At 38.4% G+C, this 27,451-nt stretch overlaps 1 protein-coding gene across 2 annotated transcripts in view; it reads right to left on the bottom strand.

The window, feature by feature from the left end:
* The window catches only part of LOC5580156 (neurogenic locus protein delta), an 80,251-nt gene that overhangs the window by 40,072 nt on the left and 12,728 nt on the right, over positions 1–27,451 (bottom strand). For both annotated transcript variants that reach the window (XM_021854749.1, XM_021854747.1), the window contains exons 2-3: positions 17,196–17,498; positions 5,510–5,573 (exon numbers count right to left, since the gene is read on the bottom strand). In XM_021854749.1, the coding sequence (XP_021710441.1) occupies positions 5,510–5,573; positions 17,196–17,498 (367 nt within the window). The remainder of the gene's footprint in view (positions 1–5,509; positions 5,574–17,195; positions 17,499–27,451) is intronic.

Raw genomic sequence — 27,451 nt, 5'->3', positions numbered from 1 at the left:
CCAACGAACGAACGATCCAGCCGAGCGTGTATGAAAATGTGGCAAACGTCTTCTCTTCCTCACATCGCATCGCATCGCACATCGTTCTATACCTGAGTTATACACGACCCAATGAAATCACCTCTGAGTCAGAGTCGTACAGCTAACAAACTGAAAGCCCTACCTGTGCGGTATGTACCTACTCGGCGATGCATACCGTTCCCTCAAGTTCTCATATTGAACTCCGATGAAGAGGGGGTCTTGAGAGTAACTAGCAAATCACATACAGACAGGCATATTAAAATAGAAGGGAACCGACAAGGTTAAGACGATCAGTGCACAATGATGGCAGGCTGCACGATGGGCTACGATCAATTTTCTTATGACGTCATTACGGCAGATTATCTGCGCTTCTAGACATCTAGCCGTGAAATATCAATATTTGACTTTCCGAAACTTCTTTGAATTTGTGGCAAAATCGGATGACATCCGTAGCATCGGAGACAGAGGTGTCATTATAGTCGGAAGATAAATCATTTTGTTTGTATCCGGTTTCGATCGTTTGAGCATACACCAATATGCTTCTGGGATAATTAATTCTAGACCTAGCAACTGTCATCATCTCAAGGGAACAACTGGCTCTCGCTTCTTCAAGATCGAGTGTACTTCGGATGCTGGAGAAAGGCAATACCCGAAAAAATCTTATCGTCAGATACATATGGAAATAAAAAATAACATTCTTCCTGTTAAGTGGAACCATCTGACAAACGAAACATTTCAACCGTAGGCAAGGTGGAAATATTTTTTCTGCTTTGCAGGTCTAGATTTTTTATGCTTTCTACCTAATAGTGACAGTTTGTGGCCATGTGTTCAATGTAAAAACGTGGCCCCGTCGCCATCCACCACAAGCCATAACAAGCCCGTTGAGGATGTTCCTTCAATTATAACGCAAAAGCAAGGATGTGACGCTCGGTGGCGGCGGGTGTTTTACCTCTTCGGAAGGGGTTAAAACACTGCACAGTCGGTCGGTGTGGGGTTCAAAACAGAGGAAGTGAACAAAATGCTACCAGTAATATAGGATTTCCTCTCGCGAATCAGGGAGCCTACAACAATCAAAGTGTGTAGTAGAGTAGTAACATGATAGCCGAACGGGCATGTGCAAAGTTTTGGAACTGGCCTTTCTACCTGCCGCACACGGCCACCCGGTTGTCAGATTTCCATTCGATTCCAGCAAGAACTTTTTTTATAGTGATTATGTATTTTAGTTGGTTTTGAAATAAGGGATCACATTTTTTGGACATTTGGACAGTTTGAAATCCTACATTGTAGAAATCTTCTTTCAGAGGATCCTTCGAAAATTCTGTCAACGATTTTCCCAGAAACTTCTTAACAAAAACCTCAGGATTTTATTTAGAAGTCCCCTCAGGATTTTTACTGGAGTTCCTCCAGGGAATTGTCAATACACTTTTTCATATAATATTGGAAGGATTGATGAATAAAATCCAGGAACTATTTTCAAAAGAAATCTTACAGAAATCTCTGATGAAATTTATGGACTCCTAAAAATGCGTTGATAAATATCAGGAATGATTATTGAAAAGAACGATAAACAAAACCCTGGATAATATCCTTCAAGATTTTTTGGAGGATGAAATCCGTCCGATGAACAGCTAATGGCAAAATCCCTGGAAAACTGTATATGATAAGGGAAGATTCAAATACGACGTCCATCGTTTTTCGCGATTTCTAGACCCCCCTCCCCCCTCTGTCACGCTTTTTTTCAATACCTAATACAAGCACTATCACACTTTCATTTAATAATTATCAAAAATTGAGATAACTTGTACTGTCCATAAAAGCATAACTGTTCCATATGAATTTTCGAAACAATACCTTTTTTCATCGCAACATTTAAGATCTGACTGACTTTGGTAACGGACGGGAAGGAGGCAACCCTCATACAATGGTCTGTACCTCCCACGAATTTGCGCGAAATGCTTAATGGTAATGCTAATGCACACCACTTTTTTCATCGCAAAAATTAATGTTTTGACATATACTTTACGACGCATATAAAAAATTATTCACTTTGGTTTTTAATGTTGTGGAAAAATATGAAGTGAATATGAAAAATGGCAGTTCCATGTTAAAAAAATAAAGGCATAACAATCTCTATATGAGCTTTCAATCCAAATGGCAACTGAAAAACGTGAATTGTGTTTAAGTTTATATTGTTTGCGGATCAAAAGAAGCAAACTGAGTTATCTATGCGGTGATGCTAAATGAACATGACATGCAGAAATGTACTAGAAAATTGTAAACATTTGTATGAGAAGACAAACTTCATATTTTGAGCGCTATTTTCTAAATACCTTATGGGACAAATATGCTTTTATGGGCAGTGTAGGTCGTCACAGAAAAAAATGAGAAGAATCGGTTTAAAAGGGGTGGATATCACCGTTCTTAAACCGATTTAAGAACTATGGATAGAATTTCCAAAGTATTTCCAAAATTAGTCCTATAATGTATTCCTGAAGGACTCTCAAAATGAATCACTAGACGAATTCCTAAAGCTCAATCTGTGAAGAAATTCCTGAAGAACCTGTGGGCGAGTCGCGTATTATACATAATTATTTGCATCTTGTCTGCTGATATCCTAGAAAATTACAAAAGAAGCGCAACATCGGCTTAGACTGTAAGTTCCCCTTTGTATCTGTAAGAATCTGTAAGAATACTGACCTTAATTCTCATGCTACAACAAGACATCTCATGGTGAGCTCATGAAAGAGTCCTCCTTAAGGAATCCACAAACTGGAAGTTTGGGAGTGTTTTCTTGATAAATAGCTGGAATAATTATTGTAAAAAATATTGGAAGATTTTCCGGACGAATCTATAGGAGAATTGATGGAGGAATTCCCAGAATCATTCTAAAAGAGTCCTTGGCTGTGTTCCTTAAGAAATCTCAAGATGAATCAATAGACGATTTTCCAATGCTTAATATGTGTAGAAAATCTTGAAAAACCTGTGGACGAGACGCGTGGAAATTTCTGGAACCTACATTGCAATAATGACCTGATTTTGTCAGCCCCCGATTTCGTCTACCCCCGAATTTATCTACCCCCGATTTCAGCACCCTTTTTGACCCGATTTTGTCTACCCCCGATTTTAGCATCCTTTTTTCCCGATTTTGTCAGCCTAAAATTTATATTTATTTTAATTAGACTAAACACATCTATACTGGCATTATTGGGTGCATAAAGTCAATTATGACCTTGGCCACGTCTATACAATCATCTAAAGATCGAGTTTTTGAAATTGAGAAATTTGAAATTCTTAATATTTATCCAAGAAACTTATCAGTGTTTCCTTAGATTATGGTACATAAAAAATGGTAGTAAAAAATAATGTTTATATTAACAAAATTCATGAAACTAAGTCCTTAAGTTAATATAAAACTTGAAACCAGTCGAAAAACTTTACCCTGACAAAATAGGGACATTACTGTATTTACATCAGGTCTCTATCCTTCCATGAACTCTTGTAGATTACGTAAGCAATTCTTCCAGGAATTTCCATAAAATTCTTTTGAAATTTCTCAAATATTTCACGGAGCAATCTCTTAAAAAACTGCTGCGAAATTTAATTAAGATACCATTTCTTCTGGAGATTACAGAGAGAATTTATTTAATGATTTTTACTATATTTTTTATCACTATATTTTTGAAAGTTTTAAGAGCAACATCTCTTACTGCATGATTGTTCTTATTCTTAAGACCAAATTTCATAAATGCAACTACATTCCCTGTACATACGTATCTACTGAGGTCTGGCACCGTTTAAGTGCAGCACGAAACGTAGCTTAATATCACGCTTCAGTACACTTTTTGGAAATATATATATATGTATGGATGGATATACTCTTGAACTGAATGAATAATTAGACGAAGGCTGGCTGGATGGCTGCTCAAGAATATTACTTTTTTCGCTCTTTTTATGTTGTCGTTATGCCCCTGCCCGGGAACCAGGAGCGAAGAAGAAAATATAATAACTATAGACCGGAAATTTCACGAGCAACTGCAACGAAACGAAAACGATTTTTCTTCGCTTCCAAGCGCACGCGGTGGTATCCATCCCTTATGCGACTCGTCACGTGTGCATATTTTTTTTTGCTGCTGGATCTTCACCACGGCCATAGGAGTAGGTACATTGATGCCGCTCGTTCGGTGGTTGGTTTACTGGCTGGCTGCTGCCACACAGTGGGTGAAATTACACGAAAATCGAGTCAAAAACCATTACCATACAGGGAGGACTTTGAGAAAAGTAAATTTCCAGAATTAGCATGGAGAAATTAATCACAGTAGCCAGAATTGATATCGAGTTGAGGAATATAAGCCTACTTTATCCTGGGCATCTTTAGCAAAGTTTTTGTAACTCTGCTGCAGATGACTTTAAGCACTATTTCCTAACCAAATGTTGAGTCAGATTTTAGTTTTGGCCCGATTACATTGCGAATAACCCGTTGTGTGCCAAGCTGGCGGGAACGGGCCAAATGTCTTTATCAGTGTCAAAGCCGCCAACATCGTTGTCGTCGTCGAATCCCTCGTATGCCAGTCGAGCGTGGTTTGATATCCGGAGCAAAAACGTAGAAAAAAGGGAAGATAACTATACCGGGCTACCGGAGAATGAAGCGGAAGAAAAGGGATTAAACATGACATTTTCTATTGGAAATGGAATCTCTTTTGTCAGACGTACCGCACAAAAGGAATCACTTTTATGCAATTCGCTCCATTCTGTGCATTGTTTGCCTTTTCCGTTCTCGTTCTATCATGGTCGAAGAGGAATCCTTATGCTACCGGAACAATCTCGTTTGGGTAAGCGCTCAAAAGGAAGAACATTCGCATGAACCGGAACGAACCAACTTTGTTCATGGTTCGAATGGCACAGAGACAAGGGAGACCTTGGATCAAACGCTAATCGGATAAATTGAAACATTAGTCTAGCTTAAAATTGCAAGACTTTAATCCGTGGTGGAAAACGAAAGTTTTCCTCCAAATGGCCAATGATATATATCAAGATCGGGACGTACAATCTCCATATTGATTCGGATCATACTCAGTACTCATCTACCTAACGTTCACATACATTTCAATCGTAAATCTTGTTCGTAATGTTTTTGAGTAATGGGAATCCATTCTACAAGCATGACCATTCTACAATTAATAGAAGACTACAAAATCACCGTCATGTATTCTTTAGCCACACTGCATAGGCCTATTCACATGACGTCTCAAATCAGCTGATCGGGAAGCACTTTGACAGTTCTTCTATGAAAATGACAGGTTCGTGTTAGCACCGGTCCTCCACCGATGTAAACAAATGCATAGACGGATCTGTCACATGAAAAGGCCTATTGAGCATGTTGCCTAAATTTTGTCGTAGTTTTCTATTCTTAGGCCTATTGAACGTTGTAATGTTTTATGCAACTATTGTACTGCTCTTATGTTCTTCAAAGCTCAACTTTTCAACTTACCTGGTGATCGTGAGGTAGTTTCATTCGTGTCAAGCCATGCTTCCACAATCAATGTGAAGGTACCCTGAAAGTGAAAAAAAGTAAGATTGAAAAACTGTATAGAAATTATGACGAATTGCGTAGGTTGCGAGGGAGTTGTCGGTACATATTGTGTGTCAGTCAGTTGCGCCGCTCGGTTTCTCGGTGCTTATTTATCAAAATAAATCATCCGGCGACCTAATCAAAGACGACGAAGCTGAAGAAGTCGCCGCGGTAAATATAATGCCGTGCTGCGCGACGCAGAAGTGCACGGCAAATTATTGAACATTTCAATTTCAATTACACCTTCGCAGCAGAAGGAGTAAGTCACCGACCGCCACATGCCGCTGTTTGTGATGAAGAAAAAAATTGAGATGATCGTCACTTGCACAGCTATTGGTGTCATGCGGGGGTGGAGCGATCATTTCTGTTTCCTTTTCCACTGCTAGGTGTGCGAGAGTTTCGTCAATTGAATCAAATGCTGGATATTACTTAAGCATCACCACCGACATCGTTAGATGAAGTCGATTTCTCCATTTCCTGTTTGAAGAGGGGTGTTCAGATGGTGCGATGATTGTCGAAAGTATTACTTCTACCAGCTTTGGTTTGGCTATTGGCATAGTACCTATTCATTAATAATTGATTTGTAATACCACATCATTGAAGATGCGGCTATTGAAACAACACCGTTTGGTGTAAATTTATTCTATGCTGTATAAAGTGCATATCCTAAACACGAGACTTTAGTCATGTTTTGACACATTACAAGCTTACAGAAATTATTCCGAAAAATTTGTGGTCAGATTTTTAGAATTCTACAAATTAAAATAGACAGAAGTCTGTTTTTTCGTGATTGTAACGATATAATATTTTCAATTTTGTAATAACTCATCCTGTAAAGCTTATCATAGGCAGATATTCTTAAAGTAAATGAAACCCGAATTTTGTAACATACCATTTAATTCGACTAAAGTTTGTATGCTTTGATAGATACGTATTTTTACTTTAACTGTAAGGTCGTGTTCAGAGTCGTGTACTAGACTCGAGGAAGTCGAGCCTTACAGTTGAGATAGAAATACGCGTATCTGTCAAAGGATACAAACTCTAGTGGACTTAAAGGGAGTATTACTATATTCAGTTTTCATTAACTCATAGGTATTCGTATTGCGCATTTCTTTCACCACTGGACTATCGCAGAAGTTTTTACAAGTGCGGAAACGTTAATAAAAGTGCGCAATTCTATCAAATCGGGTAGGTGTCTTCGGGGGACTTATTCTTCGTAAATCAAAGAATAAGTGCTCTGAAGACACCAACAGGATTCAATGCAATCCCGCACTTTAATTCACACTTTCGCACTTATGAGGCCGCACTTCGCAGTCCAGTAGTGAAAGAAATACACAATATAAGCAGTTCGAAGATTTGCCGTCAGATATTCTTTAGTCCAACGTGTTCAGGATCAATTTAACATCGGCTCCTCAGCCAGCTGCTTCTTGCCGATGTCGTAATAAAGGTGAATTTGATGAAGTTCCTCCAGGGATTTATGTTCCTTTTTTGTTTGCTGCGACTACCAATCCGGTTGTTTAGGAATCAGCGACTAGCTCCATTTTGTTGCCTCGTCGGACATTAGGGTTTCTGTGAACCTGAATGCAAAATTGCTGATACTTTCCTAGATCCGCTGGCAATAATGACTCCCGAACACTTTGTGGCTGATTGGAATCGTATGAATCGCTGCCCGAGCAGAAGCGAAGTTCTGACCATAATACTTGATTGACATTAGAGATAAAAGATCTGAAAGTAGTATCAAAATTTTAAGGAGCCCCATAGTAAAATTTGATGCAGATCTAATGAATAGCTCGCTGTTATTAGTCAGATCTTACAAAGCTAAATATGGTATGGTAATGGTATGGTATGGTAATGGTATTCCAGGAGTAAATTTAAGATTACAATTTTAGATCTTTTATTTCTTATATATATATCAAGTCAATATCACTTTCAGGTGTCCATATCAAAATTTGCTATTACTAGGCATTTACGCTTGCTCGGGTACTACAGCATTAGGATAAAAAGCAGCTCGAAAGACGCAACCTTCATTTTCATTATATTAGAGAACTCTGGATCTTTTGACGATACGAAAGTACTACTGCAGCAAAGGCTTCTTCGGAAGCGTCCACGAAAATGAAAGCTCTATTGCCACGGGTGAGTAACCAGGGCAGAAGCAACGTTAAAATTTAATCATGATCTAACTGCTGCAGAAGTCGTATCCATCCCTTCAATTGCTCCAGCAGTGTGTCTGGCAAATGTTCGTTCCAGTCAAGTCCAGAACGCCAGATACACTACACGAGCACCTTTCCGTGAACGACGAAAACAGTTACTTATCGATTCTTGAATTTCTTCGCTGAACACGTCGTGGGAAACGAATACCTCTGATTCCGGCTGCACACTGCAAAAAAATAAGCGTTCTGTTATCAGAAACCGCCTGCGTAGCTGGCGAAAAATGCCATTAAAGTTAGATTTTTGGGGATGTTTCAAGAAAATCCACATGCGTTGTAGCAACTCAGTAATTCTCAATCAGGTAGTATGTGGAATAACTGTCACAATTTTTCACACTTTCATTGCTGATTCTACTCTTAAAGATAGACCTACAATTTTCTACCATATTGTATGTGCTGAATTGCCTACACATAAGTATACACGAACCGCCCCATAACGCTCGATAGTGAACTCACAAATCCGACTGCCTCCTTTACGTCCGCCGAATTCAGAATCCCTCAGGGTCAACCAGCTTCTGATTCTAGGCTCCGAATCCGATTCAATGCGGTTCGTCAAATGAATGTAGAATCAGAGCTCATGTCAATGAGAAAATCAAAGCAATTCATTAAATGACGTATGGAGGTGATCTGACCCGATTCGATAATTTCCAAAACAGTACTGAAAAGTGCTACTTTTCGATACTGTTAGTAGTGCTGAAAAGTAACACTTTTCAGCACTGTTTTTATCGGTAGGAAAACAAGGTCGTTATGTTGGTCATTCCCTTGATAAAAAGTAGGCCGATATGCAATTGCAAAAAAGTTCTATAGTTTAGGGCAGTGCTTCCCAAACTTTTTCAACTTTCGCCCCCTTTGGACCAACATTTATCTGGAATCGCCCCCCTGATATGTGATTTTAATATTTTATGCTGTACGTCAAAAATGTCGTTGACTCGCATATCCACAGAATCATGATACAATAACTATTATGTACATTTTAAAATATATTCTCAAAAATCGATATCCCAAAACTATTAGATAATTTACTAGATTGCAATTTATAATAGCAATTTTAACAATATTTTGCGTGCATTACAGGCTACTGAATCAGTTTTTGATACTAGTTCAGTCCAGTTTAAACTATTTGAATGCATAGGCGCCAACTTGTGACGTAGATGGTGATTACATACTGATTTGTCTTTCATTTCTAAAATTACTGCAATAATACAGAATTTTAAATGTTTGACGTTTCTGAGAACGAAACAAAAAACAAAAAAACATTGAACAAATAATGAAAATCCAGAATGTTTTTCAACTCATATGTCAATGCAATATATAAAAGGGTATTTTTTTAACACGAAAAATTTGTCTCTCAAATGATTTGCTCCATGAGAAATGATAAGAAATAGTGCAACCGAATCTTCTTTTGTTCTGTAAAATAGCTGAATGCCAATGAAAGAAATATTAGCTTCCCAACCTCAAAGTTCCCATATAAAATATTGGGCATTTGCAGGAAGTTCTAAAAATTCTCAGATATATGTTTTGTACATCCAAAATATGTTGTGTTCTAAATGTTATCTGTGAACTTGTGAAAATCTTAAATACCGACCATTTTTAAAACTCACTTGATATAAAAAACCTGAATGCATGTGTTTGACCTTTAACCTTCCAGTCGTCGCGCAGTTTGCCACCGTCAGAACGAACGCGCTGCTATTGTGAACGAAAAGCGAGTATTTTTATTCAACAGTGCTGTACAAAATACAACAGCGCGACGACTGAAGAAGTGTTAAAATGACCCTGATTGTTGATATAACGATCCAACGTAAAATATTCCTGGAATTAGTTAAGTTTGGAATTGATTAACCTTCAGATGTGTTTCCTGAAAATAAAATGAGTAACTATTTTCAAATGCTCCCGTGTTAGCCTTTTCGCCCCCTTTCTGATTTTTTCGCCCCCCAAATTCTATTTTACAAATTTTCGCCCCCTTGAGCCCGAAAATCGCCCCCTGGGGGGCGAATTCGCCCACTTTGGGAATCACTGGTTTAGGGAGTGAGTTTCAACCGATTCGATCTAGATGAGTTATACATGATTCATGAACTAAAAACTGGCGAAAAATTATATTAAATCAGATTGTTCAACACCTAAATCACTATAATATGAAAAAATTGAAATCTCAAAAAGTTCAACAAAAAAAGATTTAAATTGATTTAATAGCCATATGAATGTCAACAAACAGCAAAAGCCTAAATAAAGAATTGGTTCATAAATAAAAAAAATGTTGGAAACAATCCATGAAGCAGTCATAGATCTTACCATTTATGAGTAATCCGTCCACGAGCAAAGATTTTATGACCATGGTATGGCACCCCAGCATCAATTCAGTAAAGTGCCAGATTGGAATGGCCCAACTGAAAATCGAAGCGAGTACAAAAAGCACACACCAATAAGCAAGTACTCGCTAATGATATGCAACAATGTGGAAAACTTGACACCTGCTTTTTTTATTTCTCTTTACCCGCGCAGTTCTACCGTACCCGAAAGGTACTCTTTACGGAGCTTATACATGCCTACACAACTGGCACAGCTTACTAGCGGACAACCGCGGGTACGTGCACAAGACCACTTTTCCAATAATTGAAAAGAGCGCATACACGAACGTGTGTACTTTGAAAGATCATTGTTTCGTCAAGTTTTTGGACGCCTATTCATCCATCGGCGATCATCACCGGCGCGTATAGAAAAGAGGAAGTAGTTGAGGCCGCGAAATCGTTCATTGAGATGTGAAGATGGAAAAATAGACTCTTGAACGTCTTTCGATTACTCGACGCGCGCCTTTTCAAAAGGCCTCATATACTTTGCGCGCAGTGGATACTTCACGTGAATCGAATTCCTGCCAAAAGCCGGTTGGCTTCATATAACAATACAGTTAGAACATGCATGCTCTTTAGTAGGAAGATTCGGATCGATTGACCACCGCTCGATCTCATATTGTTCCATGAGATGGCAATTCACGATTGTTTCGTGATTGAGATACAGGTGGCAATTTGTTACAGTAGCACTCGTCTTTGTAGGACAAAACAGTGTAATTTGTCACGTGAGTTTATTTTTGTATTCTCTGGCGTTAAATACCAACTGGGGAGGAGCCTGCATCTCAGCTTAACGTTCTTATGAGTACTTCCATACTGCCCATAACTGCATATTTGTCACATTCGACTTTGAGATCCTTGACCAGCGGGATTTGAACCCACGACCCTCTGAATGGTCTTGCTGAATAGCTACGCCTTAATCACTACTGATTTATGGGCTCATAACTCGTATGTATACAGTACATTCTGCAGTTAACAATTGTATATGAGTGTATTATGATTATAAATCGATTCCTTCCAAATGACATCGATTATTGGCAGATGACATTACATGGGTGCCAGATTCAGTTCAATGATAATTGCTTTGTGAGATGATATGAAACATCTCGGAACAGCACTGCTTGCGTTCCGTTTCCAACACCGATGAGTTTGATGAGAGGATTTGTTTAATAAACAACTTTCATAATGAGCAGTACACAATAACAAGTACAGTTCATTTTCCCAACGCAAATAAATACCGGGCAGTATTGTTTATTTGAGCATTAAGAAAACGATAAACTGTGCGGTTGCCAAACACATTTGCCAAACGTCGAGGTTTTCTAATTGATGATTGATGAATCCAACATTGATGAATGCTGATCTTTCATAGGCACTCATCTCATGGCGAACTCGACATGGGCACTTACCGCAGTGCTATTGAATATATTTTTTTTTTGAAAAATTGAAATGCTAATAGAACATTTTAGGCGGATTGTGTCATCAGCTGGTATGACCAATCGACAGTAATCCAGAATTTGTCATGGAAACAGACAATTTCTGCAGAGAATCGGTTAGCAATATTTAATTGTCAAGGTCACGTGATATTCATAGGTTCAATAGGTTATAATCTTTTTTCAATTGAAAACTTGACAGAGGTCGCAAATTAAAAAAAAAAACGAATCGCTTACGTCGATTGGATCTGAATAACGTTCAAAGAATTTGCAATAGAATCTGACATTGAAACTGGTGAAATACAAGTACGAGCACCTCTATGTATAAGAGGCATAAGATTCCTTAGCTTAGCGTGCTGTATTTAAATACCAGCCTGATGTCGCCTGTAGAGGAAACTTGATGACGGCTCCGAAAATAAAGCGACTTTCTTCTTCTATATTTTTCCGGAACGCGACAATGTCAGACGATTAGTGCATTCAGTGCGCAAGTAGCGTTCTCTAATTTTAGCTTCAACTGCACATTTCCATATGGGTTTCGAGTTTTGCATATGCCTGTGGGACCGTCGTCTGAGGGAGTCGCCACAGCAAGTATTATTCTCGGTTGGAGGTGCGCCGTACCAGACAGAGTACAAAAAACCAGCCGAGGAAATTCCGAGCTCATCGTCGCACAATTGGACAAGATAAACGGATAAAAAAAACCGTTGGCTGTGAAGGTTAACCCATCCGTCAGCGTGCGAATGGCAGATTTCCCGCCTGGAGAGAGGACAAGTTATTGTTATTCCAATTCCTAATCATAACAAAGCTGTATATCAGCTACAACTTCTCATCAGACCGACAAGCCGCAGTGTACATTAACGGACGGGGCGCCGCTTGTTTACACGCTGTATATTGATGGTGTAACAAAACTGCGATACAAGTTATGATGAAAAAAAAAAATCTGCGAAGCAACATCAGTATGACGAAATAGAGTAGATCTACTGTTTAACGGCCAGTGCAGTGTTATGCTGGTGGCCGTCAGTAGGACAAACTGAATGCGAATAGATGTGTGTGTGTGTGTGTGGTTCAGGAAAAAATCGTTACACAATTGACTTTAAGCTATGCGCAACATGAAGGGCAGAAACTGGACCGATTCCCCTAGAATGCTTTAATAGAGACGTTTCTCAAACGAAGTTTGTGACGTTCCACCGATGTGTCTATTGTTATGTTTGAAAGTTTTTTATGGCTGTACTACCGTAAAACGGGGTGAATAGAAAAAGTGGGGCGAATAGAAACAAAGCGACCTACAGTTAGAAATGCGACTATTATGTAATGATAAATTTTAAAATCCTGCTGAAATATATTTTTTCCATTAGTCCAATAGCAACAAAGTATCGCTAGAATATTTTCAAATGAACATTTTTGCTACATTTCTCATAAAAAATTAAGAAGAAAATTTTGAAATCTCAACCATTTTTGATAGCTTGAAACATCCGCCATTTTTGTCAATTTATAAAATGATCAAAAATTGAAAATGTTTTTAATAATTTTAATTTCTTTCTTCGCCAAGATATTTCTTCAGGATACAGTTGAAAAAATGTTTATTTTTCCATTAAAATGAAAAAAGTATTGATATTTACTGAACAGTGTTTCTATTTGCCTCTTTGCGGGGTGAATAGAAACACACAACATTTTTATAAATCTTTGTCCGATATAATTTTGATTTTTAAACAGCAATTGGGGTCTCAGCAAAGGAAGACGCGACCCATATTTGAGGCTAATAAAATTGAATTTTAACCGTACGGTTTAAGTTGTACCCATTTGAATATGTCGGAGAGTGTTTCTATTCGCCCCATTTTACGGTACCTTAGCTTTGGGTTGTAAAATCCTTATCAGTTTGATTATACAGGCAACCATGAGTTGACATCCAAGGGAACATCGACTCTTAGAAATATCGAATTATGGAACAGCAATGTTATGGTATCAGTTAATTTAATTTAGGTTCATGAGTCGATTTAAACAAATGCAACGAATGATTCGTTCCAAACCACAATTACACGAAAAAAAAAATTGGTAAACGCAATCAAATATTAGTTATTTTCAAACTAAAATTTGGGTTGAAGTTTGAAGTAAACTTGTTTTTTTCTTTTTTATTTAATGGGTGAAAAAAATAACTCCAAATGAAAATTTTTATTCTTTTCTCGAAATTTAAGTCATAGGTATAGTACAACTTATTCGCACTTTTGAATGAGAAACAACATCCGATGTTGCTAGTACATGACGGCTAACATGGCCACCAGCCTCATACGTAAGGATTCCGCTCTGCATTTCTTGAGCGCTCTAAGTAAAGTGCATCTGAAACTGAAGTTTGAGAATAGAAATCTGGGATAAGATAATGGAAAATGTTTTTCAAATACCTGCTCTTGTTCTGAGTGAATTTAGTTTATTCTGGAGCAAAACCTTATTTATGATTGATATTTAAACCCGGTTTCTGTTTAAATTTAATTTATACACTCCCAAACAATGGAGATAACTAATGGATCACATTTATGCTGATTTGGAGAAAACTAACTTATATTTCAGTTTGATGATCAACACATTTTTTTTAAAGCAATGCAAATATTTGTTGAGAACAAATAGCGTCTTAGTTTAAAACAAACAAAATTTCATTAATAACACCATCAATTCTTAGATTGATGCTGACTATAAATCAAGTTTGTTTCAACAAAAATGTCGACTTTCCATAAACAAAAATATAGCCTGAAACAAACCAAATTTTGATCTTTAATTTCAACAAAATAAATAGTTGTTTCAAACTAATGCAATTTTTCTCCGTGTATGGTTCATCAGTCGGCGTGAAATTTTCCAATGCAAACTTAATTGGATTACGGTTCGATAATGGATTAAATTGATTTTAGAATATTTTCAATTGTAATTCCTGTTTTGCTATGGTAAAGAGGATAGGCTGTCAATAACGTATTTACATATTACAGTCATTATTGAAACCTTTTTGGAACCTGGATCCAAACTCAAAAGAGGTCCAAACTTTTTCGTATGTCGTAATGATCGCCCGGATGACGCGTGTGCTGGAGTTGCTACCATCATACATTGGCTATATCAACTGTTTCCTCATTTGAAACCAAAGTTTTTAAACTATGAGAGTTTTTGTTGAAACGCAGCTTGGTAAATATACTTTAATAACTACCTACTTGCTTTTTCAATACACTGGACAGCAAGTTCATCAGTGTGTTTTCATGTTATGAAAATGATCCGTGATTTAAAATCATGATTTAGATTGCCGTAATGCAACACATGCGTGTTGCTAATTAAAATTATGAACCTTGGATATGGGTCTACTCCGTTTGGCATAATGCCGTATGGCATAATGCCGTTTGGCATACAGTCGTTTGGCATAATAGCTGTTTGGCATAATGTCATTTGGCATAACGGTCGTTTGGCATAATCGCCATTTGGCATAATAGCCGTTTGGCATAAATGTGAAGAACATTGAATTTGGTCAAATTCCTTCCATTATGCAAAGGGGTGTGAATAAACTGCTCGCGATCGTACATTCCGTTGTCAGTTATTGATAGGACATACTTCTAATCTTCATTTTCAAGGAAACCAATATCCATTTTGCATCATACATGATTTCTAGGGTCATTATGTCCGGGATATAATGACGCATTTTTAACAAAAATGTATCCAACGCCGAAGTTATGCCTTGTCATTTGGAAAAAAAGGAACATGGTATTTTATTGCGCATCTTATGGTCCCGCATATTATTGTACCACTGCAATATCTTCCTTTTTCAAATTATGCTAAACGACCATTATGCCAAACGACTATTATGCCAAACAACTATTATGCCAAACGACTATTATGCCAAACGGAATTATGCCAAACGACTGTATGCCAAACGGCATTATGCCAAACGGGGTAGACCCCTTGGATATATATGCAACTTTGATCATCTTTGATCTGGTTGTTTGAAATTATACAATTATAGCTCATGCACTCATTTATGATCTATTTATTGTACTGTCAGTTCCATCAAAATAATAAAAAAAAACCGAACGGGATTCTAACCAAGCATTTTCTAATTGAGAGCACTCTGCCACACAACCACTTTGTCGTGTTGGATAGAAGGTGATCGAAACGAATGAGTTGATGCAAAGTCCACCGCTTAGTGTTTTTACTCTGGATGTTACGCTTTTGAAAAATCGTGATAATGACTCATGAAATCATGGTTTGTCGTCATATTATGATCCAACTATTTTATGAATTTAATTACTAGTAAATTATGACTTAAGAATCAGTTTTTCATCTTTTAGCTGTGTGAAATAAAAATTATTTCACCCAGCATCTGCCTCCATGTCTAAGAAGAAATATTACTACGATTCATTTTCACCAACAATCGCAAGCAGAATACTTTAATCGTTCCATTAGATGGATCGCAACCGAAAAGTTGGGACCTGCTGGCCCAACGAACTCTTTGCGTTCCATACTTATACGCACTCATCCATAGCAGGCAAAAGAGTTCGTGATGAACGTTGGGAGAAACTATTCCCCTTTTTATTTTTATGTTTAAAACAAGGAAAAGCTAACAGTACCTTCCTGCCACACTAGAGCGTGTTTCCGCCGTACGCCGCACGGGTGGTATTTAAAACTAGTAGGTACTACATTTGCACGTGTGTGCAATGGGGTTTGTAGTGCTCAAGGACATTTGAAAAAATGAATGAAAACTGCGGCGAAAGCAGCTAAGCCTCGATCGAAAAATTGCGGTGTGTTGCGTTGCTTGAATACCTGCTGGTCTCATCATGAATTGGGAATCCTGTGTTGGTTGTAAATAGCCACCTCACCGAACGAGATCGTTGCACTGCGTTGCAACTCCTTTCTCCACACACACACAAAGCAGAGCTGCACATACACGGGCGCACTAATCAGAGGGAATAATGCGCGTCAGGCTATATTTCGTGTGTGTCGTTCGTCGATCCACACCAACGAAGGAAAACCTGAAGAGCAGATGTTTTATCCCTGCAGAGCCACATATGCGTCTGCCGGTGGAGTAAAAACGCAACCGACGAATGAACATTATTTTTTAGCATGTGGCTTAACCCCCATTGGCGATTTTTGTTTCATTAATGAATACGAACTTGGCACCAAATGTGTTTTTTGGAGCTAGAGAAAAGCGCTCTCACTTTAAATGTTGTTTTTTTCTGTGTCGGGTTAAGTAATGTTTTAAGGAGAAAAAAAAAACAAATGATTCCTTTCTGGAACAGGTCAACGCGGCGACAGCCAAACGGTGACAATATAAGCAATATATCCAGGGTCAGCTTCAATACGTTGGGAACTTCATAAATAAACAAGCTGAAATTTTTATCTTATTAGCAATGCAAGTTATCACGAAAAGAATTAAATGTTCAAACCCTTTTGCAGGTTATAATCTGCGATTTGAATTCTTGAGAAAAGTAAATCCGTCCCTGATGCCTGAAAAGGAATCGCGCCAGTAAATAACTTTCCAGTTTGGGAACGCGAGTTTGCACGCACGCCCCAAATATTATTCGCTTTGATGAATTGTACTTTATGCGAGTTTTATTCCACTCTTTGACGGAATACCGTGACAAAACCCACTTATGCATAAACTTACCGGCCATCCAAACTCGAACGGAAACCGTATCGGATTTTCGAATCCTTCTTGCTTGCTCCTCTCGGTCAGGTTCAACGAATTTCCCTCGAGTACGGGCGTTATGACATCGCCAAACGTGCACGGCGATGAGGTGTCAATTGTGACCTGGTAGTGCTTCAGACACGCACGAAACCGCGTCTTGCACGCTCCGATACAGTTGCCTTTGGAATCAGAACGACCCGAACAGCAGGCGCCCTCGTTATCCACCCCTCGTTCGTTCTTGAAGTACTTCAGCTTCAGCTCAAACAGCCCGGAGCCTTCGATCTGGAAAAAGAAAAGAATAGATTGTCTCATATTAGTACTGTATGCGATTCATGCATTGTATCTTTCTCAAATGGAGATCTCCCAGAAACAGAGGTCATAAAAAGCATAGTTTATGGGGCTGAGAGCAAACTTCGCAGATTTCAGTGATGTGAATTACTGGGCTTTGCAGCTTCGCAGCATCACGCATCCAGCGGACTCAAACAAGATGATGTACTTGACTTCTGCCCTTAACACCCAACAAAACGATTATAAGTACCAGACTACTTATAAAACAGACTTAATTAGGAAACAGAGATTCTGAGAAATGAATAAAACAAAAGTTAAACTTAAAAATATATTTAATTACATTTTTTCTTGGCGTTTTCTGCTTTCGTGATTTCCCGTCAGTACGTTTAATATGTAGCCACCACCAAGGAAGAGCAGCAATGAGTGGTGAGAAAAAAAGACAGAAAGCCTTTGGTAGCTTTAGAGATCACACGGTGTTCAGCATTAAATATGCCTCACCGAAGACAACGACAGTTGCGTGTCACCCTGAAACAGGAGAGAAGAATCTTCAGCCGTGCTTTTGAACTTGTTCGTTCCCGCAAGATTATTTGATCTCTATATAAAATAATCATCATAAAATAGAGCCACAACTTCCCCCCGAAGCCAGGGAGAAAACAAAACTCATTATCATAATTAATAATTAAAGACACAAAGCAGAACAGCATCGCACCAAAAGCTCATCCCAGCCGACCAAATTTTCGACCACCGCCAGCTATCCAACTGGAAGAGAGGCGCGGGTCCATGAACCGGTAATGAATTCTTCTCTGTTTCCACTGCCTACCATAGATCGAGATGTTCGCACGCACTGCGCTACGGCTGGGTCTGACCATTTTGATCCAAGCTGTTTATTACTAAACACTCATTAATCAAAAAGAAAGGCTCGCAGTCCCGATACTTTGATAGAGTTATTAAAATCAAGTTCGACCTTTCCGATCACCCAAGGCGATCTATTGATCTAGTTTAATAGTCTTGTAAACGAAACCGTAGGCTTTGAGAACTTTATAGTTTATCTCCCCGGGAAGTAAGGAGGTTATCAAAATATTGTCTCCACTACTGAATCAATGGTTTTGGTATCATCCATGAATCTGACACAGACGAAGGGACATCGATTCTTTTTGAAGCGTTCTCAAGAGACTATCATAGTAGTCATGGAATCTTGCTTTCATTAAGGATCCATCTGGCTGGAGCCTTTCTTAGCCTAGTGCTACCGATCGCGGCTATAAAGCATTACTATGCTAAAGGTTTTAATTCCTAGACTTTCCAGGATCTTTTCGTAATGGTCAAATATGGTGGATATCAAGTCAAAGGAACATCTCATTCTGGAAATTTCTTTTACTTCTTTGGGCGAAAAGTACATAAGTACCATACCGCATATTAGGAAAATAATATATGGAAAATGAATTCGATTTCATTACATAATTGTTGGCAATTTTTATGATTTTTATTGTGCTTTGTGATGTGTGATGTGTGATTTCAATATGACGTGGGAACTAAATAAACAACTTTTCGAAGGCGTAGGATATTTTTCATATAGAGTCTATATTATTACTTCCATCTAAACGTATTTTAAACCTAAAAAAAATATTCTTTTCAACATTCTCTAAAAAATAGGTGAATTTTTTTTTTCTGATATCTGAAAAATTGTTGCTCCAAAACTAATTTGTTTTTCTAGGAGACTTCTTACTGATGATGCTTTTGAAGGACGAGCCCTGTTGAGAATAAAAATATAGATTGTCGATTTTTTCAGCTATTTCTAATAACCTTCAAAATCGAAACGTTGTTCCTTATTCGTGTGAAATTCAATAATTTTGGTGGCCTTTTTTGTTATTAAAAAATCGTACAATATTAGTCGAACGACGTACAGAAAAACCGATTGCAATTTTATTGATAAATCAAAAAGATATAGCATGCACAACGTGTCAAGTGTCAAGTGGGGCCCAGATAGCCGTAGCGGTAAACGCGCAGCTATTCAGCAAGACCGTGGGTTCGAATCCCACCGGTCGAGGATCTTTTCGGGTTGGAAATTTTCTCGACATCCCAGGGCATAGAGTATCTTCGTACCTGCCACACGATATACGCATGCAAAAATGGTCATTGGCACAGTAAGCTCTCAGTTAATAACTGTGGAAGTGCTCATAAGAACACTAAGCTGAGAAGCAGGCTTTGACCCAGTGGGGACGTAATGCCAGAAAGAAGAAGAACGTGTCAACTTTATAAATTGAGCAGAACTCAAACAGCATTACAAGGAAAATGTGTTGCATAACTCGAGTCCGATGGGCCCTTCTATATCGACTCGTGTAGTTTTGGCTGCAGAATCAATAACGATTCTCTAAACTGGTAAACGAAATAAAATTTGAATTTAAGCAACAAATTTTCATCTGCTAAGTAGGAAATTGCTCAATTGTAAATTGTGTAGTATGTACCATGACCATGGAAGTTTTGACACTATATCGAATTTGGATCTTGTTCCTGGCTAAGGAACCTTATTGATTACCGATCAAGACTTTTTTTTGGACAATATCGCTTTTTTGTTCGACAATATCGCGTAATTTTTCTATGTTTTGACCAAGTTTCTAGAACAACGATGTTCGTCAGATCCAACATATACATTTTATGTTTTTCTTCGAAAAACAACCATTTTAACGATACCTGCACTTTCACAATACTGAAGTCCATTTTACAGTTTTCCAATCTTTGCGTTTCTGATGATCCTATTCTAAAAAGTGCATTTTAAAATGTAAAAATTTCAATAATCATCAGAATAATCGTCTTTCAAGGTAACATGAGCTACAAAGCAGGTAAGCATTCCGTTCTTTGAGTGTAATGCAAAACCTGAAATTTCTATTAATTGCTAGTTACATTTTGAAATGAAATATTTAACTATTGGCAAACAAGCTTCATATTTTGTTGGCAACACATCATATCTTTGTAAAACTGAATTCCCGACCTAATATTCCCACATCGTTCAAAACATGACATTGACATAGATATATCCGAATCCACGAAATTCATTTTATTATTACTTTCACGACAAGGTGCTTATTATGATTTCTAGATATGTGAAAAGTTGTGCATTTTTGGCAAAATGACAAAAATAAACATATTAGACTAGTTTCATCTTACAGAAAACATCCGATTCATAAAAATGTAGCACACAAACTTATATTCCGCACAAAATATTGAATGAAATTCGAATTTTTACATCCCGTTGATTTAGATATGTATTGCGTTTGGGTCGATTGGGCCCTAGCAAACCAAATTACAGCAGCCCAATATCTGCAAAATAAAGGAAGCTGAAATAATCAATCCACCACATTTCAAATACTCAGATATTCTTGTCGTGCTTATTGAAACTATTGAGTGAGAAAAGCAGCCCGTTCAAGTGTTCATAAGAACACAATAGTTAATGAACGTATTGATGCTAGGATGGTAATTGAAGTTTTATCTGATTATCTATGATTACAATAAAAGTATTCTTCGCAAACCCAAATGCTTCGATTGATGCTGGTTGCGGCAGTGGTGATGATGATGGAGATTGTTGTTCCGTTCTCAGGATTCCCCGACCACTCGACCCGAGGCACTCGTGTGTATAATTCTGTTTTCTTTTTCCCAATTCCACGGTCATGTTCTCGCGGCCATAAGGTCGAGAGCAAATAACGTTTGTATCGTTAAGCTGCCCCCCGAAAAAAAAGTGGTGCAATCGTAATCGATTAATTAAATAAGGAAAAATCAATTTAAATTATCGATTAAAAATACACTCAAAGCTCGTTGTATTCAGATGCGATAATTCTTAGTCAATTGTAGAGTGGAAAAAATAAGTGTTTAAACGCGAATAAGACAACAAACTTAAAGGATGGAAGAATCGATGGGCATTATACATATAGATACCAACGATAATAACAAGCAGAAGAATGTTTAAGTAAAATGATGAAGCGAACGGACGGACGGACATAGAGCCATTCTTAAGAAAGCTCATGAGGCGAAAGAATCTACTAAAGAGAAAAGAAAAATCGTGCAGTTTTTCAGGTTTTGCAGCCTGTTTTTGTTGTGTTCCCATGATTGAATACATTTTTCGGAAAGGTTTTTTTTCGTCTTACGCTGCGCACTGCTTCAGATATCCATTATCAGAGAAGAGCGGCGGTCGACACACATTGGCTCCAAAGCCGATCAAAGCTGACGGAAGGACGGACGAAAGGAAGGCTGGTGAAAACGGCTCCAGCTGTGGAGCCACCAGCACTAGTGGAGAGAAGTTGAAAATCTGGTAGAACCGGAACCCAGCAAAGGGCCAAGCCGTGCCAAAGACTACTGATTGGCCAGACTTCTTTTTTATTGGTTCGCTTCGTGATTCCTTTCGTAAATGCATTCGCACAACTCAACCACCGTGCATCGCGATCTACAGCGAATGCATGTGTGTTATATTCATTGAGAAATTTTCGTTATGGAAAATCTGGACAGCTTTTAAATTGATTGGCTATTATCTCCTCTCCATTCTTCCTTGTAATTATAATGCCACAAAAAGTAGGGATCAACCAGTCGCGTTAGCTAAGTCAGTAATTCCTCAATTGGTAGGTTTCTCCGTCTACAGGATATATCTGTTTTCGAACCCTTTTGCCTGCTGATGTGGTCAGGTTCGTTGATCGTATCCTGACAGCAGCTTCTAACCGTCGATCATCATCACCACCAGTTGTTCGACGAGCGTTGTCGGTGCCGATATGTGGTCATCTGTCTAACTGGAGTCAGTAGCCATAGGGTGTAGGGCAAAAGTACAAAATTTTGAACTTCAAGAACTGTGTGCCGACTTTTGACCGTCAAAAGTTGACCAAAATCGTATACGTGGGTAAATCAAAGAAATGTCTATGTATGAGTGACAGCGTTTGAATTAGAACTTTGAAGATTCGAGGACCAAAGTTCTCTCCACAAACAAAATGTCCAAATCTCGCTTCAACACAAAAGATCAATGCAAACCGATCCAGACAACGAACACGAACATCACAATAAGCGTGACAAATTGTTTGCTCTTTACGTGACATCATTTGTGTCTGACCCAACATAGATCTGAACCAGACTTTTCGCATAATAATGGTACATTCTACAGCACAGCCTTCGAAGCGGCTGGCAACAGGCGGCGGCGTCAACGATGACGACTTATGCTGCAAAAAGAAAGTGTCTCCACAATTCCTGCCTGTCAGTCATCCCCCTGGCGACGGTCTCGTTGACGCTGATAACTGTGAAACATTGAACAAGATGATACCCAATGCATTGCGTATAGGGGCGAATGTTTATCTCTCTACCTGTCCGCCAAGACGCCGATTGATGAACCAAGAAGGGTCGATACCTTTGCTGATAAAGATATGTGCCACTGATGCCGCCCGGTGTGCGACAGTCGGACTTTCGGTGCACCACAAAACCTGTCCGAGGACTGTTGTTTTCCTTCTCGAGTTCTTCAACGTCGCAACCTGTCGCTTTCAAATACAAACGGTTGAGATAAATTCTGCAAAAACTTGCGATTGCTTCCGATGATTTAATTTTTAAACAGTAATTAGAGTGGACCATCGTCAGGCTACTCGGCGACTGCCGCCGTCTGTCTACGTGCGCCATCTCTGTGTTCTTCCTTGCTACTGATCGAATGGCTTTCTTGGAAGATGAAATTGCATTCCGAACACAATGCGTGTCTACGTCTACTGCATACGAAACACGGTATGACGCTGTACATCGCAGTTGCATAGTCAACAGATGTGTAACGTATTTCAAAGACAATGATTTCAGGGATGTATTTGTGCCATTTACAAATAAAAAAAAGGTTTTATTATGGTTGTTTAACTGATTTAGAACCGGAAATTGGTCTGAAAACCGAAATAAACAAAAAATCCTCCACAGATGTGTAACGTATTTCAAGGATGATGGTTTGATGCGGGTGGAGTACCTTCGCAAATAAGATTTAAGGTTTTATCATGGTTTTGTGGCTGGTTTGTAACCGGAAATCGGTCTAAAAACCGCAATGAAATCAAACCAAAGGATTTTCTGCAACTCTTATTTAACCTTCCAGTCGTCGCGCGGTTCACCACCGTCAAAACGACCCCGCTGCTGTTGTGGACGAAAAGCGAGCTTTTTTCAATAGTGTTGTACAAAATACAACAGCGCGACGACTGAAGTGTTAAAGCGATTCCTACATGAATTTTGGAAACTCAACTGTCCATAATATTACGTGCCTTGTTATCAGTAATATAACCATAGTAGTAGTTGGGTTTCATGGCCTTCTCGATGGTCCCTTCAAAATCGGTTATAGAAAGTTGACTGTTGCTTATTTATATTAAATCGAACGATTCTAAAAGAACTGATTCCCTTTCCATTTTTAATATTTTACCGATTTAAAGCTCCTATTTCTTGTTGAACAAATGACTATACCCATTGTCCACAAATATTGTTGCCAAAAACTGCTCTTGCATTAGCAATCGCACCCATCCCCCTGTTGTGACAAATGTATCGCAACAAACTCAACGCATCACCTGCCCGAGTTAATTTATGAATTTCGGACGTTCCATTTTTTAGCATTTCTTTTCGTCTTTGCGCGCCAAGACGACGGATGGTAGGTATTTGATGGCGCAATCGTTGTCGCGCTTATACTGTACCGTATCCTCCTGCTTCTGGTCTCTGTCCGTGAGCACCGGGAGTGTGTGCAAATTTCGAATGCACACGAAAGTCATCAACATGATTATTAATTGATGTTTCCGCTGCATTTGTCGTTTCCTTGACGGATATTTTTTCAGCAGAAAAATGCTCATCTGCCCCTTCTCTGCACAGTGGGTGAGTAGTTCTTCACAGAACATCGCGATCTCAAACCGAATCATGGATTTGGATAATACTTTCCACTGTAATAGATTGTCGAACACAAGTTGGTGACGGGAATGGGCGCCATGCTCTGTGTGGTAGGTGCATCTGAATTATAGAGGAACTCTCATATTATGATGTATTAATACAGTCAAACATCAACTATCAACTTGGGAAAGCTGTCTTGAGGGACTATCATAGTCACTATGGAATATATGTTTTGAATATGGTATTGGCTCATGATACATGGAGGTTTCACTGAAGTTAGTTGATAATATCGTATTATGGAGGACTGAGTGTCATACACGACAACGGATGATCTATTTAACTGAAGCTAGATTAACGCAGAAATTAATAAGAAACGACAAACGGATACGGTATTTAACCAACAAACGAAACGATGGGAGATCATATCTTAATATACGACTGGTGATCGCGAGAGGAGACTACACTGCGGCTATGACGGGTCTCGGTGACAACATAAACGTTTGCGTTTGAGCGATATTTTTCGAATATTAATAATTGAAAAACGAGCACCAGATGTTTTCTTTTCAGCTGCCAGTAGAGGGTAGTATTCAGATTTCCATTTGAAATCAGTCGCCGTCGACGACGACGAAAAAACGCGTCTGCAACAGTCGCGCGGCAAAGGTCATAAAAAAGAGAAAAAGTCATTTTTTCTCACTTAGTGCGCAGATGGAATCCTCTTCTTTGAACTAGAGAACCATCACAGCAGGCCAAACATTTTCCGATACGTCTATAACAGCAGAATCCATGTTCCTTAGCCTTACTTTTCCTATTGCAATCGAAGAAGGCGACTTAACATGCTAAATCATTTGACCTAGACGAACGCCTAGCTGCTCACAAATGCGAAACGAATTCCAGTTGATGCCATTGGGCGGTGCATGTCTGGGACTTAGGATATTTCCACGGCACGTTTACACGAATAGAGCACGGTTTGAAATAGTCGAAAAAAAACAAGCAAATCTAGTCACCGTGCTGACATACGGAAAACATATGGATTTGGGAAGTCTAAAAATATAAATTTTGGAAATTCGAGAGGCCATTAGGCACGAAACGAATCTGATTCTGTGTGTCACGGCGGCATATTCTAAGCTAGGAGTGGGTGCGTATGTGTCGATAGGTAGCGTAATGATGTAACGACACTTAATTGTGTAGGATAGATGATGAACAGTCACTGGATTGATTTTAATTAAGAGGAAGGAGGATACTAAACTGACGCTTTTGAAGTTTTTTCTTGGAATAAATTTGGCTGAGCACACAGCATATGCAGTTTGTATGCATATGCTTAATAAGTTCTATGAAAAAGGCTAACATTTTGTATTCGGTCATATAGTTTTACATTATAATCTTCTACGGAAAACTTAGCAGTGAAGCAATCTCTTCTAAGATGATTTTTTTTCAGCTACAACTTTGCCGAAGATCACATTTTGATATGACGTACGGTCCCTATTTATCATTAAAAAGTTGATTTGCTTGTAATGTGCTTCATCACCAACAGTAAAGTTCATGGCGCCAAAACTGCTCAAAGTTGACCAGGCTATGTTTTATTGCTCGCTATTGCTTGTGAATAGTCCTATTGAAATGCTACATACTTCAAAATCAATAATAACTAATCCTACAGATGTGCATTATAATGTGGTTTTGAGTAAATCTGTAGCTGGGAAAATTTTACTTTAGAATAGATAGTTAACATTTCTTTGGAATACTATGATGCAGAGCTAGAAAGGAAATAACGTAGTATTTTTTATACAAGCTTTAAATGGGATGTGCACAGCCAAAAACAATTTCGATTTCCGTAAACAAATTATTTCAAAACTACAAAAATACAAAAATAACGCTCAAAGGCAAACTTTACCTTCTCATGCAAATGTTCTTAATTAGTACATTTCTGTAAGCCATATTCATTTAGAACTACCGTACATCATTCTGGCACTATTAATCGGCAAAATATAAAAAGTCGACAATTGTTCACGTTTTGTAGTTACTGGGGTTTTTATTTCATATAGAAACTATTGTGCCTTTTTTCAGAAGGGTAAAGTGGGGCAAGAGTTTCTTCTTAAGATTAGTGATTCGATTGGTTCAATTGATGGTTCGAATGCTATTCCAGTAAGAGACTTTCACTATAAGAATCTTAAGAATCGATTGAGATTTGGAAAAGTTATGGCTAGTTATTGTTTTTTTGACGTGAAAGAAAAAACTATCATTGCATGGAACCAAATAAAGATCAAATCCTATTCTTTTTTTGTGAGGGCGTATCTAGGATGCTTTGAGATGTATTAGTTTTCACATGAATGCTTGGAATCAATTTTTGGCCCATAATGGGGCAAAAGTTCGAGCAATATATGAAAAACTACCAATTTGCCCCAAATCCAAATATTATCTCCAAATTTAGGGAAATTTACCTGATCGTGCGAAAAAAGTCACCAAAATTTCACATTTTCACTTAGTTTTGCGAACAACTGCTATTTTAGGGTATTAGCTCTGTTTTGGGCAATTTTTTGATGAAAATTTGGTGTAAAGTATGCCTGTCAAAAAAGTATCGATATATTGTGTTTCAGCCGGTGATTTTTAAAACTGTTTTAGCTAAGAATGGGTGAATATTTTTTTGATAAAAGTTTGTTCAGAGAAATTATAGCCAATATGTTGAAGGTTCACTGTGTGGTGTTTATTCCTTTTTAACTGCTATTGTTTTTATGTAAATTTTGATTATACCGTCAAGGTCGAACTTTTGCCCCACCTTACTCTAAGAGACTATACAAACATCATACTTTCTCGCAACATTTTCAAACAGAGTGTCTTCTTCTTCTTTCTGGCATTACGTCTCCACTGGGACAGAGCCTGCCTCTCAGCTTAGGGTTCTTATGAGCACTTTCACAGTTATTAACTGAGAGCTTACTATGCCAATGACCATTTTTGCATGCGTATATCGTGTGGCAGGTACGAAGATACTTTATACCCTGGGAAGTCGAGAAAATTTCCAACCCGAAAAGATCCTTGACCGGTGGGATTCGAACCCACGACTCTCAGCTTGGTCTTGCTGAATAGCTGCGCGTTTACCG

This window comes from Aedes aegypti, chromosome 3, assembly GCF_002204515.2.
Source record: "Aedes aegypti strain LVP_AGWG chromosome 3, AaegL5.0 Primary Assembly, whole genome shotgun sequence".
Taxonomy (NCBI): domain Eukaryota; kingdom Metazoa; phylum Arthropoda; class Insecta; order Diptera; family Culicidae; genus Aedes; species Aedes aegypti.
This window is presented reverse-complemented; position numbering and strand designations above follow the sequence as displayed.